This window comes from Carettochelys insculpta, chromosome 3 (assembly GCF_033958435.1).
Source record: "Carettochelys insculpta isolate YL-2023 chromosome 3, ASM3395843v1, whole genome shotgun sequence".
NCBI lineage: Eukaryota > Metazoa > Chordata > Testudines > Carettochelyidae > Carettochelys > Carettochelys insculpta.
This window is the reverse complement of record NC_134139.1, coordinates 198,261,527-198,281,218: the sequence shown is the minus strand read 5'-3', so window position 1 is coordinate 198,281,218 and position 19,692 is coordinate 198,261,527. Positions and strand designations below refer to the sequence as shown.

General features: G+C 43.7%; 1 protein-coding gene across 2 annotated transcripts; it reads left to right on the top strand.

Moving 5' to 3' along the window:
- Positions 1–3,065: 3,065 nt before the first annotated feature.
- LOC142011617 (cytochrome P450 2K1-like) lies at positions 3,066–17,943 on the top strand. 2 transcript variants are annotated; one of them, XM_074991385.1, is made up of 10 exons: positions 3,066–3,221; positions 5,014–5,228; positions 8,624–8,786; positions 10,288–10,437; positions 10,932–11,086; positions 12,068–12,241; positions 12,333–12,474; positions 13,691–13,875; positions 14,590–14,731; positions 15,935–17,943. In XM_074991385.1, the coding sequence occupies exons 2-10, from the start codon at positions 5,043–5,045 to the stop codon at positions 16,120–16,122; spliced, it is 1,485 nt and encodes a 494-aa protein (XP_074847486.1). In that variant the 5' UTR covers positions 3,066–3,221; positions 5,014–5,042; the 3' UTR covers positions 16,123–17,943. The 2 variants fall into 2 exon arrangements, with proteins under 2 accessions (XP_074847486.1, XP_074847485.1); XM_074991384.1 differs by having other exon boundaries at positions 10,932–11,092.
- Positions 17,944–19,692: the final 1,749 nt, after the last annotated feature.

Below are 19,692 nucleotides of genomic sequence, written 5' to 3'. Positions count from 1 at the left end.
AGCACTCCAAAGTCCAAACAAACAGACAAACACAAGCCCAGAACCCCGAAACACAAACACCCACACACTCTAGACAGCCACTTACCTGAAGGTGCTGTAGTTTGCCCCCTCCTTCACCAGGAGAGCCCCTCTCAAAACTCCCACCCGTTAGCAGTCACCCTGTTTGCAAGAGTCCCGGACACAATCTGTTGTGTTGCTGATAGTTTTTGAAATCCTTCCATCCTTGTTGAATTTCATTACAGGTCGGAGGATCTGTACAGGTGAGACTCTTGCCAAAATGGAATTCTTCCTCTTCTTCACAAGCCTCCTGCAGAGGTTCACTTTCCATCCTTCTCCTGGAGTTACCAGCTCAGATCTGGACCTCACCCCTGCAGTTGGGCTAACTACAGCCCCAAAGCCCCATACCATCTGTGCTGTACCACGCAGATAAACCACAGCTTCTGGGGAAAGCCACACAAACAACTTTATTCTTTCTTCCTGCTTCTCCTTATACAGCCAGCTACAGGTGACCTACCTTTATTTTCAGTGTCTATATATATCTTAGCAGCACTTTACACTATACTTTGAACACAACCTACCAATTTCTATCAAAAACAATAAAGAAAAGCCTCTTTCCATGTTGTGATTGCCCCATTTCCGACCCCTAGCTTATCAACATTTTGGGTATATATTGGTAAGATGGTTCTTGGTCCTGTTATGCGTGCAAGGGACTGGACTTGACCTCTTGAGGTTCCCTCCAATTCTACGATCTGAAGATTCCTTCAAACGAGTAAATGTCCTTGTCCAGAGTTATGGTTCAGCCATTCTGAAATATTTCTTTCTTCCTCCTGAATGTAACCTCTGGGCCCAAGACAACCCTGATTACAAGAGGAACCATTCCAAAGAGGAAACAGTTGATTTCAATAAAAAAGGCAGCAGGAAGCTACAGTGGCCATGCAGATCATCACTGAAGGATTTTAGGGTCACAGCCCCATACCAGGATTCTTCAGTCTCGCCTTCATGCCAGGGGCTGGGTGCATATTTTCAGCATTTCCACTTCTCCTCAGCCATTATTTTCTTCTGGTATGCAGACTGAGTCATTCAGGATGGCAAAGTAGTTAGCCAAATGCCTGTCAGGAATGGTCTAGTTACTAGTTATATAGACATAATGAAATATATTAGTGCTTGTATAAATAGAATTAAGGGGATAAGTCCTATATAATGTTTGGCTTATAAGTTCTGTATGCTTATGTTTCACCCTTCCAGCCACCACACAAGACTACCAAGAAGGAACGACTTGTACCATTGGTAGATATGCACTGGGTAAAGTAAGAGCATAGCTCTGATGTTTGGGTGGAGAAAGACAATAGCTCATTATGGTCATTTCTTTTATCTTAGGACAAGATTTTATTACAGCATTTGTTATAAGCTCCTGCTTTGTGTATGAATTACAAACTGAGTTGTGCTTCTTGTCTAAATAGCACATTAATTTGTGTAAGAGTCTCTTGGAATTTCTTTGGCGATCATATAATCCTTTCTAAAATGTAATCCTGTCTGAAATTCTCTGTATAATTGTTTGGTGCGAGTGAGGAATGGATGCAGAGTGAAGAATAAGTATGGATGACATCGCAAATGTCCAGACAGACAAGAAGAAGTCAGAGGCTTGGACAACCCTGGAGAAAATTAGAAAACATCCATTATGACCAAAGCTAAATGAATTAGCAGAACTGATGACCTTGGAGGTGAGGCCAGAGCCCATTCAGGGACAAGATGAGCTGAGCTGACCAAAACAGATATGAAGCAACTCCATGAAAACATCATCTAAAAGGCTGATGACTAGATGATGAGTTAAATAATCCATAGATAAACACTCATTAAGAATTAATTGATTACAACATGACTGTGCAAAGTCCAGAGACCTGGATGGGGCCAAAGTACAATAAAATGAGTCCGGGTTCATCTTGCCAAATAGCCTCGAAGCATTGGAACGTGACTGACAAAACTTGGCTCCTCTCCTCTCACTCATGTCCAGCCAGCTGGCCACTAGGTTGATTTAAGCCTCAGATTATGAACTATAACCTCATTGTTAGAACTGTGTGTCTGTTTAACTAAAGCTCTGCAGCCTCACTCCTTTAGTCACACCCGTGCAAGATTGTCTGTTAAGCAGATCCACATATTATTATTCCAGCACACAAATTCCTTTGGTGATCTGCTTTTGGTGCAATCTATCTGTTTCAGTGGCACTGGGCCTATACACACCACAAGAGGATCTGACCCTCAACATTATCCTTCAGCATTTTCCACTGTTCCACCATAGTTTGCATCTTGGATTTTGTTTGTTGTTGCAGCCCCTTACCTCTGACCTGTCAAGACGGCCAACTTCACTGTTTGTTGCCACTGCAATGTCACCCACATGGTTGAGTGTACTGTAAGTGTGGGGTATTGGGCCACCATGAGTGATAGTTGTAATCAGCGGCTTGAGTTCAGGTCCTGGGAACTCCCTTGAGGATCGCAGTTACCTTTGACAAGTTGTAATACTTTTTGCAGCAGCACCTTGTAGTCACCTGGGGGCTGGAGGAGCGGGGTGTGGCACTTGTAGAAACCCAAGAAATAATGCTGCATGATCAAGACTCCCTCCTCCAGAGGGCAAAGGCCGAGTCAAAGTTAACTGTCCATTGTTGCTGGGTTGTATTCTGAGGATGGTCCACTCAGGCCACATCCACTTTGAATTTACTGCTACATCTGACAGTTGTAGCCTTTGCAATAATGGAGGTCTGGCTAATACTGTGCATTACCCAGTGCTGTGACACATGGCAGATGGTGCAGCATGTACAAGTGCTTATAGCCTATCATGAAGCTGTGTATGGTCCTCCATTAACATAACCCTGTCAGGGATCAGGGGGCAGAGTGTTGGGCCTGACCGCAACTTACCTTTGCAATTCGTCTCAGGCCTGTGTAGTAACTGGCTGCAGCTGGCATGGAGCCTTTCTAGATGTGTAAATAAGTTCAGTGAAGCAGGGGACAACAGTGTTTCCTGTCAGGACCTGCCTGAGGATGTATACGCCCCTGAGAAAGGGGCCACAAGGAGGAGAAAGATCGTTTTAAATGGCTGGGAAGTGTTGCCTGAGACAGCAGTATCACTATGGCCTTGTGAGTGCCCAGGAGCTTCCCATGATAGAGCAGCATAAGCAGCAAGCTCTCAAGGACAAGGACAGAAGGTCTAGGACTGTCCACAGCAGAAGGTGCGTAAGTATTTACTCTCAAGTGCCTGATTGCTAGTTTGCTTCCTCATTATGGGAGGCATGTACTGAGCAACACTTAAAGACTGGGAGGCTTAATATACTTTGGCAATATATCCCATTATCTCTATGCACCTGATGAGCCCTAATTAGCCCACACGCTTCCAGTGGTTTTTACTCCATTTCCTATCTTGTTCCCTTCTTCCATGCTTACCACTGCGTACAGGTATTTTGACTAAACCTTGAGTGCCTGTTTTTGAAAAAAACATATAACTATCTAAACTAGTATTGAAAAGTGAGTCAGTTACTTTGAGTTAATTGGTAATCAAATAATTTCAGTTAAAATTGAAACGTAGGTTCTCCACTAAACAAGCCCATTCGTATCCTTCAGGGATCGCACAGTTTCATCACCATTCATTTCTAATTTGTCACACACAGGATCTTTATCTAAGAGCCACAGTTACATGCTTTGGTTTAGCTTCTATTTATGAAAACCACCATTTTATTGCAAGGTAACTTAATTTACTGTTGTTAGATTTAAAGAGTTTCTGGCCAGACTTCAACCTCAGATCATCTAATCTCAGCTGTATAGCACAGCCTCTTAAATTTCATTAATTGGATCTGTGTTGAGCATAAACAGTGTTTGACTAAAGCACAACTTCCAGAAAGGCATCCCGTCAAGATCTGCAAATGTGAACAACTGCAAAACTCACCACTTGCCTGGGTGGTTTGTTGCAGTGGTTAATCGCTCTCACTGTGAGCAATGTATGCATTACTTCTAATTTGAATTTGTCTGGATCCAGCTTCCAGACATGGCTTCTTGTTGTTCCTTTCTCAGGTAGTTTAAGAAGATCTTGAATACCCAGTATTTTCTACCCAGCAAGATCCATTTGTACGTAATATCCACCCTGCAATTTTCCTTTTGATAAATAGGTTGAGCTCATTAGGTTGCTCACACTACAATGGTTTCTCCAGCTCTTGAATAATTTTTACAGCTCCTTGCCATATGTGCCCCAATTTTGCAAAAACTTATTTAAATATTCTCTGTTCTCTTTTCCCTGCTGCTCCCAGCCTTTCATTTCAGTCACTGTAGGAGTTCTCCAGCCGCTTCAGAGCGTAGAGTTGCACAAAAGGGTGAAAGGCATGAAAAGGAAGGGGCAGAACATGCTAGGGAGAGCGTTATTCACCCCCACATGCTTGATAGAGGCTGATGCCACGATCATTAAATCCCCACAAACTTTTTTAAAGCTGAAGTTTCTAGATGGTTGCAAATTATTTTCCAGCATACAAATTAACCAATTTGCTTAGATATTAATAGAGCACAAGTGTCTTAATTTGTAATCTAGCTCGTGGCAACTCTCGAGTAAAGATCATTCATAAGCGAAACTGAGAGTATGGACCCAACTTTATGCCACATATCTCACCACTCCCCATGATCACTATCTTTCATGAAAGGTGATGTGTGAACAATTACTGTGGCCAAGATTGACAGTCAAATGGCAGCCAGTTGAAAGGAAGGTGATGATACAATCAAATCCAGGTGTTAAACCAGATAGGCCAGATATTCCATCCACTGTAATTTTCAATGGAAGGAACTACCTATAACCTTTCCATAACAAGTGACTTTCACTGGCACAAATAGGATTAAGTGCAGCATCATGGATAAGGGAAATAAAATAATACCTGTATTAGACAGACATCATAACCAAGCTGATCAGTCTGTTTGCAGATATGGCTGATTTATGCTGCATTCTCACCATAATTTTTATGTGTGTCTTGTAAATTTCCTCCCTAGCTCGGTGTCTAACACAAACAAAAAAAAGAATGACTCTGGCAGATCCACTTGTCATCCTGCTGCTGTTTGTTGCAATTCTTGTTTCTATCATGGCTGTGAAAAGGAAACAGAATAATAGAGTCTGTCCAGATTTCCCTCCAGGACCAAGACCTTTACCCATCCTTGGAAATCTACACCAGCTGGACCTGAAGAGACCTTACCGAACTTTGCTTAAGGTAACAATTTCCAATGTCATGGATGGGGCAGCCTGTATTTGAGCTCATAGTAGCAAAGGACAGATGGAAAAAGGAAAACTAAGCAAAGTGCAGGAGGCCCCATTTTTTGAAGGTGTACGTGATGTGAGTGGACACCTTTAATGAAGACAGGCTAGTCAGCATCAATCAGGGTGGGTGGAAAAGAGGGATAATTTTGCCTCAGCCTCAAGCTTAAGGAGGCTTCACATTTAGACCTGTGTTAATTTTCTGGCATGTCATAAGTTTTGCGACTTGGTTTGATGCACATCCCTCCATAATTATTGCATTTACACAGAAAAAGGCCAGAAATATATTTGTTTAATAAAAAAATCAAATTATGACTCACTCTGTTGTGAAGTGGCGTCTCAAGTGCTGGAAGTGGCCTGACCTCCTCTGGACCTCTAAGATGGCCAGAGTGACAGCACAGGTTCTGAGTTAGCTGGTCAGTCATCACATAGTTACAGAATCACAGGGCTGGAAGGGACCTCAGAAGGTTATCTAGTCCAGCCCCCTGCTTCAAATAGGATAACGCCAACTAAGTCATCCCAGCCAGGACTTTGTCAAGCTGGGACTTAAAAAGCTCAAGGGATCAAGAATCTACCACCTTTCCAGGCAACGCATTCCACTACCTCACAACCCTCCTCAAGGGCACACTGTTTATTCATATCCAGCCTTTCATCCACCATAACTCGTAGGTCCCTTTCTGCTGTACTACTGCTTAGCAGTCCCCAGCCAGTAACAATGCTTTGGATTCTTCTGTCCCATGTGCAGGACTCTACATTTCTGCTTGTTGAACCACATCAGATTTCTTTTGGCCCAATCCTCCAATTTATCCAGGTCACTCAGGATCCTAACTCTACCTTCCAACGAATCTTCGTCTCCACCTACCTTAGTGTCATCTGCAAACTTGCTGAGAATGAAGTCCAGGCCCTCATCCAGGTCTTTAATAAAGATGTTGAATAACACTGGCCCCAGAACCCAGCATTGGGGCACTCTGCTTGAAACCAAAAGCCATCCAGATATTGAGGCATTGACCTCTACCTGTTGGGCCCTACCATCAAGCCAGCTTTCTATCCATCTTTTCATCCATGGATCCAATCCACACTTCCTCAACTTATGGGAAAGAATGTTATGGGAGACTGTATCACAAGCTTTGCTGAAGTCAAGGTTTATCACATCCATTGACCTCCCGAAGTCCACAGAGCCTGTTACCTCATCATAGAAGTAAATCAGATTGGACAGGCACAACTTGCCCTTGGTGAATCCATGTTGAGTACTCGATGACTTTCTCATTTTCCAAGTGCTTCAAAATGGATTCTCTGAAGATCTCCTCCACTATTTTCCCAAGGATTGAGGCTGACCAGTCTGTAGTTCCCAGGTTTGTCCTTCTTTCCTTTTTTTAAAGATGGGTACTACATTTGCCTTTTTCCAGTCATACAGAATCTCTCCCGGTGTCAAAGAGTCTTTAGAGATAAAGGCCAAAGGCTCAACAATCATGTCAGCCAATTCCCTCAGTAACTCTGGGTGCATAAAATACAGACTTATGGATTTGTTTACAGCTTGTTTTTCTAGGTCACTCGTGAGTCATTCCTTCGTCACTGATGGTTCCCCTCCACCTTCCCATATGGCATTGTCTAGCACCATAGTGTAGGAGCTGTCCTTGTCCATGATGGCCAGTGTTCTGAGACAGCCACAGTCCTCCAGATAGACTGAGACATCCGCATCTCAACCCATTACCTCTTTGGCCAATGCTGAGCTACAGGATACATGGATTTTATGCTCCTTGGAGAAAGACCCATCGTCAAGTTCTCTGTACAAAATCTTTCACAATGGAGTCCTGGTCCCAGGCTAGGGCATCTACATGTTATGGTAACATTGATGAATAATAATAAAATAATAAGAAAAATAATGAAGCTATGCAAACAACAGGGTTTGCACAAGCAGCTCTCGAACCAAACTAGAGCCATAGATTGACAGCTCTGCATGAAAGCATTCTTAGTAGTAGTAGGCATCCTTCAGTCTGCATAGACTATGGATCGCGCCCTTTAAAGTTTCAATTGAGGGCTTCATTTACAGCATCTATTGTGACTATAAAGACCCACACAAGAGTGACAGTCCTTGCTGCATCTCTTGCAGATGTAGTGGGTGTCTGGCAAGTCCTTATTGTGCTTTCTGTGCGCTCGCTTCTCCTCTGCTAGCTGTCTGATCTTCAACTCGCCCTTCTGAAGGCCCTTGTGTAACCCCTGCCTCCATCTGCTGCGGTTGTCTGCTAGTTCTTCCCAGTTGTCCAGCTCGATGTCTACCTCTCTGAGGTCTGTCTTGCAGACATTTTTGTAAGGCAACTGGGGGCGTCCGGGAGGTCTTTTGCCAGAGGCTAGCTCACCATACAGGATGTCTTTTGGAATCCTTCCATCATTCATCCTGTGGATGTGGCCAAGCCAGCGGAGTCGACGCTGCCTGAGGAAGGTGTGCATGGTTGGGATTCCAGCTTGCTCGAGGACGGCAGTGTTGGCCACTCTGTCCTTCCATGATATTCCAAGGATGCGCCTGAGGCAGCACAAGTGGAAGACGTTCAGCCTCTTTTCCTGGCGGACATACAGGGTCCAAGTCTCGCTGCCATAAAGGAGGGTGCTGAGGATGCAGGCTCTGTAGACTTGCATTTTGGTGTGAGTGTACAGTTTGTTGTTATTCCACACTCTCCTGCTGAGTCTGGACAGAGTTGTGGCTGCTTTTCCGATCCTCCTATTTAGCTCAGTGTCCAACGACAGGGTGTCAGTGATGGTGGACCCGAGGTAAACGAACTCGTGGACGACCTCTAACGTATAGTTGTCAATGCTGATTGATGGGGATTCAGCAACATCCTGACCGAGTACGTTCATCTTCTTTAGGCTGATGGTAAGCCCAAAGTTCTTGCATGCTTTGGAGAACTGATCCAGCAGTTTTTGAAGCTGGTCTTCTGTGTGAGACACTACAGCAGCATCTTATTTGCATTCTTATTTGTCTTCAAAGCACTTTTAATATTTCGGTATCATACAAAATATCCACAATAGTAAGCACATCACAAGTAAAACCACAGATGCACTGTAAATTTATTTCCTGGCCATTCTTAAGCTCTATGCCCATATTGTAAAGAAACTTAAAACCTTCAACAGTATTTTTTCCAAACAAAATAAACAGCAGCAGCAGAGCACTGATGTGTATAACTCTCTTTTGTCTGACTGCTGAACCTGGTGCTTGTTCATTCAGCTATATGTGCAGGCAGGAAAAAAGAAAAAGCTCTAGTTTGCATGCTTTAAACTCAATCTGAAGCCTTCCAGTTGCTTTAAAAATTAAAAAGGAAACATATAATGCTGTTTTTTACTCTCCCTTTATTTAAGCTGTCTGAGAAATACGGCCCAGTCTTCAGCATTCAGATGGGACCCAAGAAAATGGTGGTCCTCTCAGGATATAAGATGATGAAGGAGGCTCTTGTGAACCACGCAGATGCATTTGCAGAAAGAGCCGAAGTCCCGATATTTGACAAGATAGCAAAAGGATATGGTGAGATTTCTTTTCTCTCTTACCTAACGAGGAAGGATTGGAAATATTCTTCTTTCAGGGTAGGTCTACACGGCAGCCTTATTCCGAAACAAAATAATGCTGATACCCACAAAAATATATTTTGAAGTAGCTCTTATCTACTTCTAAACACATTAGCCGTGTCTACACGTGCACGCTACTTCGAAGTAGCGGCACTAACTTCGAAATAGCGCCCATCACGGCTACACGTGTCGGGCGCCATTTCGAAGTTAACATCGATGTTAGGCGGTGAGACGTCAAAGCCGCTAACCCCATGAGGGGATAGGAATAGCGCCCTACTTCGACGTTCAACGTCGAAGTAGGGACCGTGTAGTCGTTGCGCGTCCCGCAACATCGAAATTGCGGGGTCCGCCATGGCAGCCATCAGCTGAGGGGTTGAGAGATGCTCTCTCTCCAGCCTCTGCGGGGCTCTATGGTCATCGTGTGCAGCAGCCCTTTGCCCAGGGCTTCTGGCTGCTGCTGCCGCAGCTGGGGATCCATGCTGCAGGCACAGGGTCTGCAACCAGTTGTCGGCTCTGTGGATCTTGTGTTGTTTAGTGCAACTGTGTCTGGGAGGGGCCCTTTAAGGGAGCAGCTTGCTGTTGAGTCCTCCCTGTGACCCTGTCTGCAGCTGTGCCTGGCACCCTTATTTCGGTGTGTGCTACTTTGGCGTGTAGACATTCCCTTGCTGCGCCTATTTCGATGTGGTGCTGCGCAACGTCGAAGTTGAACATCGATGTTGCCGGCCCTGGAGGACGTGTAGACGTTATTCATCGAAATAGTCGCTACATCGAAATAAGCTACTTCGAAGTAGGCTTCACGTGTAGATGTAGCCATTGTCTGCACACACAGAGCCTATTTTGACATAGAGCCATTGGACTCACTACAGGTTTTCAAAATAGCCACCATTCCCATTCTTAACAGCCCTCTTTACTAATATCTGTATCAAAATAGGCACTATTCCTCATTGAATAAAGTTTACCAATTTCAAAATAAGTCATCTGATAGTTTGTGTAGATGTTACCATAGTTATTTCAAAATAACTGCTGTTATTTTCAAATAACTTTGCTGTATAGGGCTGTCCTCAGGGATCTCTTCTGCATTGTTGTGTAGACCTATCCTTAGAGTCATTGCAGCAGGTGGACAGGCTCCTGGTTCTCCCAGGTGAGTGCCCTGAGCTGCAGGCTAAGAGTCATTCATCTTCTTTTTTCTGGACCAAAGACTTTGATCCGAAGTGGGAGAGTGTCAGAAGGAAATATTCAAAGAACTCTGACTCATTGCTCTCAGCACCCTATGGAGAGGTGGCAGATGTTTCTCCCAATCTTCTGTTTCTTCTTTGCCTGAGGGGGAATTTGGCTAAATAACAGCTAAGAACAATGAGAGCCAGAACTGGTGGCTGTAAACAAACTTTATGGGATGATGGAAAAGTTGGCCACACCCAGTGTTGTGGTCGTCCGGCTAACTAAAATCTTTTGCATGTCAGGTGTTGTTTTTGCTCATGGTGAAAACTGGAAAGTTATGAGAAGATTTACCCTCACAGCCCTCCGGGATTTTGGTATGGGCAGGAGGATCATTGAAGACAAAATCCTGGAAGAATGTGCTTATCTAATAAAGGATTTTGAAGCCCAGAAAGGTGAGGATGTGTTGAGCTTTGTGGTGTGACACTGACAGCCGTTCAAAGTGCTTCAACACATTTGGGCATCTAAAACCCCTTTCTCCCACTCTCATGGAGTTATCCCACTTTGAAACTAACCCAGCCATGACTCTTTTGCGTTTGATTCCATCTACTTGGAGTATAGGGAAGGAGTTTGAACCATTTGGACACATAGATGGCTATGTAATGAGCGGGAGGGGAAAGTGCTGAAGGAGTTAGCCTAACAATAAAGGCCCAGTTCCTCATTAAAGCAAATATCAGTTTGACCCTTAGGGAGCTTTGACCTGAAGATGTGACATAAGGGAGCTCTCCTTCTCCACATACCACCAACACATCTGATTCAAGGAGCCAGAGTTTGCTCCTTGCTATTACCGCAACGAATGTAAGCAATTCCCAAAGGAACGAAAGGGACGGCTCTTATTTCACTGGGTTCCACTACAAAATGATGAATGTCGCCACACAATGTTTTTCAGGAAACCCCTTTGACACGGCTAAGATGATGAACATTCCCATTTCCAATGTCATTATGTCAATAATATTCGGACACCGGTTTGATTATGAGGATCCCACGTTTTTGAGACTTATCCATTTGATTAACGAAAATATCCGACTTTCTGGGAGTCCTTCAGTTACGGTGATATTAGTTAATTTGGTTTATTCTGTGTGCATTTTGGGGGATTTCAGAGTATTTCCTAAAAAGGGATCCTTATCCCAGGTTAGCCAATAACATGGTGCTTAGAGCACTCGATTATGGTTTAGGAGAATCAAGCGAAGGAGCCATTGAACCAGAACCTGAGTTTCAAATATCCTATGAGTGCCTGAAACATGGGGCTATTGGCTATTACAGGAAATTGTTAATTCCTGCCCATATCTTTCCAGTTTGGCCAAAAATTCCATTCCACAGCTGCAAAACTTTTCCTGTTGAAAATGTCTTCAAAATAATACCCTTCTTTGAAAAGCTCTAGATTCTTTGAATTGGAATTTTCTGGCTAACCCATTTGATCTAAAACTTCCTCAGCAGTTCTTATATCTCTAAAAAGAAGCAGCACCTGATGCTCATGGGGAACAGAAATAAACGCTTTTGACAGCCAACAGTATGACAACCTGCCTACAGTGAATAAACTGTCCATGGAAAATCCTGCCAATAATCTTCACTAACATCAAATTACTGGCTGGTTTCTCACCTAAGCTTGAGAGTTTTATCCTTACTAAAACAAACTCAGTTGACACCACTGTTAAAAGGCCGGTGACTGGTCCACACAAGGTCTTACATCATTGTGCTCAGCACAAGTGGAAGCAACAGCAGAAAGTGTAAGGGTAAAATGGTCATAGGCATGTCCCTTGACTCTAGCCGTCTTAACCACCTGCATGTAAAATTATACTTGTTGCTCAGCGTCTACACCAGCCAAATGAAGGAGTTTAGGTCAAAAAGCTGTTTCATTGATCTCAATGGGACTTCTGCATGTGAAAGGCTTATGGACTCTGACCCTATTAATTGCAAGGTTATTTCATCTCAATGCATATTGCTGAGCAGTTACTCATGAACGAATTGTTAACCATTATAATGTGCATTCCCTTTTTGCTAACTGTGCTATATCCCATCTTTTAGCTGTACAATCTGTTTCCTGCCCTGGAGTTCCTACCAGGAAATCACAAGACTGTCTTTAAAAATAAAGAAGAACTCAACTCCTTTATTCAGCAGACATTCATCGAACGCCTGAAGCAATTAGATCCCAATGACAAGAGGAGTTTCATTGATGCCTTTCTCGTCAAGCAGCAGGAGGTTCCAATGGGGTTGGGGAGGAGTGGTTAATGCAGATTTTCCTTGATTGCCAATATTCTTTAAATTTTAACTGAGACTTTTGTACTTGCAGGAAAAATCTAATCCCAATTCCCATTTCACAAATGAGAATTTGCGAAATCTGGTGAGTAGCTTGTTCGCAGCTGGGACGGAAACAACTTCCACCACACTCCGCTGGGGCCTTCTGCTTATGATAAAATACCAAACCATTCAGAGTAAGTCTTCTGAGCCCTTCTGACTATTCTTAATGTGTTTTGCTCTGGTCTACATGTAGTGAGTGTGCTTTTGTGTAAACTATGTCCACACACATATGGCCAGCACAGTCCTCACCCAAGCTGAAATTCAAAACCTATGGCATTATGTCATCCCTCGCAGTAAGAAGAAGACAGACTTGGATGTCGTGAAAGCAAAGGGAATTCTTTATTCAGGCTGCAAGACTCAGAGAGGATCCTGAAGTTTTCCATGGTCATTTTGTTCCCTGACTAATTAACACTCAACTGCTTGATGTCCACACACAATTGACTTAAACCTCTGTACTCCAAGTGGAGCATAGGTCATCTACAAGTAACTTCACTGTCGCGGGACATAACTTCTAGCTCACTCCAGAAGTATCCCAAGTATTGTCCTTCAATCTCAGTAGATCTTCTCCACTGTGTCCAAGGTCTTCCTCTTTTGCATATTCTTTTTGGTTTCCATAGGAGACCTTGATGGACTATGCTGGATGATGGTTTTCTGAGGGTGTGGCCAAGCCATCCCCACTTGTCCTGCTCTGTGCCAAAGCTCCTCATTTATGACAAAGTCTTGCCATTCCACTCAAAGGATGTACCTCAGGCAAATGTTTATGAATGTCTTTACATTGTGATTTGAAGATATTTTTACTGTCAGGCCTTGCATCCCTACAGGAGCACACTCTTCACATTTGTTTTGAAGATCCACAGTTTCATCTTCACAGATATTATTTGTGAATTCCAGGTGTCCCTAAATCATGGACTGCACTAATGATGGAGGGACCACCATGTATTGTACAGCTCAAAAACAATGAGAATGTAAGAAGAGCACAATCAACTTTCACTAATCAGTGGAATTTAAGGCTATTTTGTACTTCGTAGGATTGACCCCTAAAAACAAAAAGGCCTACCCTTTTCATGGGACATTACCATATCTGCACCCAGTTACTACTATCACATCTAGAAAAGGCACACTTACCTCTCCTCCAAAATTAAGATCTGAGGCTTGCTCCATTTCAGCCATGGTAACAAACGAGGTCAGCAGCAACATTTTAGAAACAAGATGTCTGTGTCCTAAAAGGTGTTGATTATAGTATGTATCAGGCAACCATTGTACGTTTCCATTTCTCTGTCTAGTTTCTCATAGAGGTTCCCACCACCACAGTATCTGAGCACCTGCTTTCACTCTGTTTCAACTGTTCAGGAAAAGTCCATGAAGAAATTGAAAGAGTTGTAGGATCTGCCCTGCTTCGTTATGAGCATCGGAAACAAATGCCATACACAGACGCAGTCATCCATGAGATTCAGAGGTTCGCTAATATCCTGCCAATGAACTTGCCTCATGAGACAACGGAGGATGTTAAATTTAATGGCTATGTTATTCCAAAAGTAAGTAAAAGCAGGAAGCCTGCCAGACCACTTCTGTCAGTCTTCTTCATTTCACCTGGACAATTCCTATCCACGGACTAATCAAACTTTAAATTTTTTAGCCGGTGAGCTCAGCTAAGACAAACCACAAAGCAATACACAGTCATGTCGGCAGTGCTCTGGTTCAAACCACTGACGTGTTTATGGGAAAGAGGGCAGGAGGAGTCTGTCCAGGAGGTTTACTAATTCTGAAGACATGAAAGATTAATGAAGCAGGACAAGATGTGGAACATGCCCATGCTCTGAGCACCTGGCATAGATATATGTGCAGGAAACTCTGACTGGGGCCAATTCTCCTCTGGTGCACTCTGCCATAACTCCACTGAAGGGAGCACAGCTACACACCTCTACACCATGTGATCATCTGGCCCATTATCCTTCAGAGTGAAACTCACTGTCTATGGTCTATTTGATATTTTAGTAGAGCTGGAAGAAAAATGTCTATTGCTCTTTTCTGTTACTAGGTTTTTTAAGCATTTTTGAAATTGTGGGGGGTTAGTAGAAAAGTTGGTTATTACTTTAAAAAAATTAGTTTGGGAACAAGGTTGCCAGCAATGGAATTTTACCACTTTTTTGTTTGGTTTTCATTTTTGGTATGTACAACATGCCATTTTATTCTGTGGATTTTGCATTTCAGTTTTAACATTTCTATTTCTTATTTTTTCATCTTTTTAGGGTACTCATGTAATTCCTCTACTGGCTTCTGTGTTGTATGACAAGACTCAGTGGGAGAAGCCTGGAGAATTCTATCCTCAGCATTTTCTCAGTGGAGATGGAAAGTTTGTGAAGAATGAGGCATTCATGCCCTTTTCAGCAGGTAACTTCTCTTCAAGGACAGCAGTTTAAACTCTGTCTTTTTTCTCCCCCACTTCTAAATAATCATAACGAAAATCAGTCATGTAGCACTTAAAGGCTAGCAAAATAGTTTATTAGGTGAGCTTTCGTGGGACAGACCCACTTCTTTAATAAACTATTTTGCTAGTCTTTAAAGTGCTACTTGACTGCTTTTTGTTTTGATAGTGTATAGACTAGCACGGCTTCCCCTTTGTTACTAAATAATCATGTGGAGCTCTGTTGTCACTTGAGCTCAAAGGAGGCAAAACTCTCAGTTCCGCTCTGCCATTACCTAGAGTAACACTATCCTGTGAGCTGAGTTTGCTACTACTGTTGTACTTTTACACCCTGCTGCATAAAGCTATGTCTGTACTACCCTGGAAGATCTACCTACTCAAGATCAATTTCTGGGGTTCGATTTTACACATCTAGTATAGATACATAAAGTCCAACCCTGTACTTCTCACAAGACACAAGCACTAAAGGAGGTTGACAGGAGAAACTGTCCTGTTCACCTTCCTCATGGTGGATAGACAAATTAATCCAGTGCAGTTACGTTCACATTAGCCACACAAGTGCTATAAATAGAATTGAGAATCTGGGATCAACTTACATTGCCTAACGTAAACAAAGGCTAAGAGATATCACTGGATTAAGAATGAAAATCACACTGTTTCCAGACATAGACCAAATCCAGAAGCAGCCACTCTCAAATCTTAGAGGCTGTGGAATCTGGACCCAAGCCAGAAGAGAGCAGGCGATGGCTCTTTCCAAAACCTGTCGTTACCATTCCTGAAACAAGTTACAATGGTACTTAGAGAGAGATCCATGTGCTACCTTCTAGCCTTTAAGCTGTTCAGAAGGTATTGTCTGTACTTCGCATACGGGCACTAGCTTGCATGGCTGATCTTATGGTCTGGTGGAATGAGCAAGGTACTAGGAATGGGAAACTTCTGATTTCTAGACTACCTCTGCCTGGTATATTTGGTGAACCCACCTCATACCATGTTTTCACTTTTGTCAAATGGAGCATTGACACTTGCTTTTTAAGACTGGTGTTGTGAGAATGCATTTGCCCATAGTGGCTAAGTTTTTATCTACAACTCTTTCCTAGAGTTAAAAATCCAATCTGTTGTGTTGCTGATAATTTTTGAAATCCTTCCATCCTTCTTGAATTTCATTACAGGTCGGAGGATCTGTGCAGGCGCGACTCTCGCCAAAATGGAACTCTTCCTCTTCTTTACAAGCCTCCTGCAGAGGTTCACTTTCCATCCTTCTCCTGGAGTTACCAGCTCAGATCTGGACCTCACCCCTGCAGTTGGGCTAACCACAGCCCCAATGCCCCATACCATCTGTGCTGCACCACGCAGATAAACCACAGTTTCTGGGGAAAGCCACACAAACCACCTCATTCTTTCCTCCTGCTTATCCTTATACAGCCAGCTACAAGTGACCTATCTTTATTTTCATTGTCTATGAATATCTTAACAGCACTTTTCCCTTTGCATTGGACACCACCTACCAATTTCTATCAAAAAACAATAAAGAAAAACCTCTATAATGAAGAAAAACCTATTTCCAAATAGTGATTGCCCCATTTCAAACTCCGAGCTTATGGACATTTTGGGTGCATTTTAATAAGATGGTGCTTCATTCTGCTATGAGTGCAGGGGACTGGACTTGACCTCTTGAGGTTCCATCCAATTCTACAGTTCGATGATTCCTTCAAACCAGTAAATTGTCCTTGTCCAGAGCTATAGTTATGGTTCAGCCATTCTGAAATATTTCATTCTTCCTTCTGAATGTAACCTCTGGGCCCAAGACAACCCTGATTACAAGAGGAACCCCTCCAAAGAGGAATGAGATGATTCCAATATAAAAAGCAGAAGGAAGCTACAGTGGTGCCTATTTTGGGCTATGTCTACACCAAAGGGTTTTGTGAACAAAACAGCCATTTTGTCAACAAAGCCTGGGGAACATCCAGATTCCCAAGGGCATTCTGTTGACAGTAAGATGACAGAACGCAGCACTTTTCTCAACAGATGCACCCTGCTTGTCAGAAGGAAGAATACCTCTGTTGACAGAGATGTGTTGACAAACTGTTGGTCTGGATATTCCAGGGGTCCTTCTGTTAACATAAAGCACTTCTGGACTATCAGGCAACCCTGGCTGCTGTGCTTCCAGTTGGCTGTTTTGCCTATAGAGAGGCTGGGCAGTCTGGCCACTGTCTTTTGACAGAAGTTTTGTCAACAAATCACTTTAATCCAGGCTGCTTTTACACTCTCCCCATCCTGTTAGAGGGGGCATGGCAATGAGGCAATTCGAAGCAGGCAAATGGGGCGCTAATATGCATATTGAGTGAGGCGCTTATTTGGAAGCTGCCTGCATCTACACTGCCTGTCTGAACTTTGAAGTCTGCGCTTTAAAATTCGCGTATCCACCATTATGCTAATGAGGTGTTGAATATGCACAGTAGCTCCTTATTTGCCTGCTTCAAACTGCCTCATTACCGTGCTCCCTCCAACAGGAGGGAGCCAGTGTAGAAGCAGCCTCAGACTCAACCTGGCTGTCTGCTTGGAAGCTAGCAGAGACTGCTGGAAGAAGTAAGATGGGTTCTGGAGAGGCTTTGCCTGATAAAGTCTGTGAGTAGCTATGAGGAGGGGTAGGCCAGCTGAAAAGCTGCTTATTCAGACATGTGAGTTGGTAGGTGGGACTGGTTTGTTTTTGGCTTGTGCTTTTATTTTTTGACAGACTGTTGCCAGTCTTGAGTTTAGAACAAGGTCGCTGGGGACTGTGTGAGGTTTTAAAGGTACTGGACGAAGGGGAAAAGGGGGCAGCTTAGCCACATGTGTCCCCTTGTGGTTAGAGTTTCCTTTGGCAGAGAGTAAACAGCTACATGCTACAGCAACATCTGATGAGCATGTCTGGCATTTATAGAATAGTTTTCATCTATTGTTTTAATTTAGAGGGCATATATAGGCCCAAAGAGAGATGGGGTTTGCTTGCTCCTGTCACTGTCCGATACGACACAGTGTTAGATAAGGTTTGGTATTTGCCTAAAGAGGCCTCAGCCTGTTTAGTACCATGGCAAACACACTCTTTTAAACCTTTACTGAAGACTATTAGACGTACCCTCTGTTGCTCAGGCCCTTAACTGAAGAAATTTGTTGAAAATAAATAAAAAATGTGCAGGCTTTTTTCAGTGATAGTATTTTTTAAAAAAGAAAAAAAATGAAGGCTGGAGTGAGGGTTCAGGGGTGTGTTGGTTCAGAGTTTGGTAGGACTAGGACAGAAGTTTGGTGGGGTCTCCAGGCAGGGGTTAAGGGTGCACAAGTCAAGGCAAGTGGGAGGTGCAGAAATTAGGACCCAGGTCTTCAGACAGGGGGAGCTGGGAGTTTGGGGAGACTTACAGGGACCACCTGTAGCAGTGAGGCTGGGGCTTCTCCAGAGGCACCTTCTGTCGGGGGGGGTCTGTACTGCACTCCAAGGCCAGTGGCTCCTCCTGAAGGTGACCAGGGTGTTTGCTAACAGGAGGGAGTTTTGAGAGAGAAGTTTAGAGGGGGCGCTTAGAGGGCTAGTTTCTTCTGACCACCTTTAATGTTAAACTTTTCTAAAACTGTGTCCCAAACATTTAAATAAAAGCCCCGTATATAATCAAATTTATTCTTAAGAGAAAATTCAGGCAGAAGCCCAGCAGTAGAGTGGGGGCTGTCCTATTTGTTGCATTGAATGTTACATGTATGATTACCTGCCCTGAGGGTGGGTGGCATATGTGTGCACCCAGTGCAAGGAGCTCCTGACCCACTGAGAAAGAGTTTGGGCTAAGGAGGCCAGGCTGGCTGACCTGGAGGAGCTAAGGGAAGCAGAGAGATATGTGGAAGTGGCTTTCCTGAACCCTGTAGTACTTTCCCATTCCAGTCTGACAGCCTCAGCGCTGTTAAGGCGGATGAAAGTCTCAGGGAAGATATCAGTCAATTGGAGCAGAGCGAATTCTTCCCATAGTTGGGACCCTCTGTCCAAAGGATGTTATGGTATCCTCTCACGCTGAAGATACCTCTCTGGGGGAGGGAACGCCAGTTGTTAGGAAGAGGCAAGTGTTAGTAGTGGGTGATTCAATCATTAGAAACAGATAGCTGGCTTTGTGATGACGGGGAGAACTGTATGGTCACTTTCCTGCCTGATGCAAAAGTTGCGGATCTCTCGAGGCATCTAGACTGACTTATGTGCTGTGCTTGGGAGGAGCCAGTGGTCGGGATACACGTAGGTGTCAATGACATAGGGAGGGATAAGAGACACGTCCTGGAGGCCAAATTTAGGCTGCTAGGAAAGAGACTGAAATCCAGGACCTGTATGGTGGCATTCTCAGAAATGCTTCCAGTTCCACATGCAGGACCAGGTAGGCAGGCAGAACTTCAGAGTCTGAATGCATGGATGAGACGATGGTGTAGGGAGGAGGGGTTTAGTTTTATTAGGAACTAAAGATAGTTTATTGATAGGGGGAGTCTATACAGGAAGGATCGGCTCCACCTAAACCAAAGTAGTTCCAGGCTGCTGGCACTAAGCATTGAAGAGGTCAGAGAGTGGTTTTGAAACTAAGAAAGCCAATTGGTGCGGAGGAGCACATGGATCGGACAGAGACCTCTCTTAGGGGACAGTCCATGGATAGAAATTCTCTCGGTTTTAGTCAGAAAGAGAGGGGGGTTGATGACAAAATACATGCCAGAGCAGACAACAAACATTCACATAGACAAGAATTTAATACATTAGGGAAGGGCAGAAAAATAAATGGTGGCATGTTTTTAAAGTGCTTCTACACAAATGCTGAAAGTCTAACTAATAAGGATGGGTGACCTACAGTACCTCCTATTAAAGGAGGAGATTGACATAATGGGCATAACAGAAACCTGGTGGAATGAGGACAGTCAGTGGGACTCAATCATACTG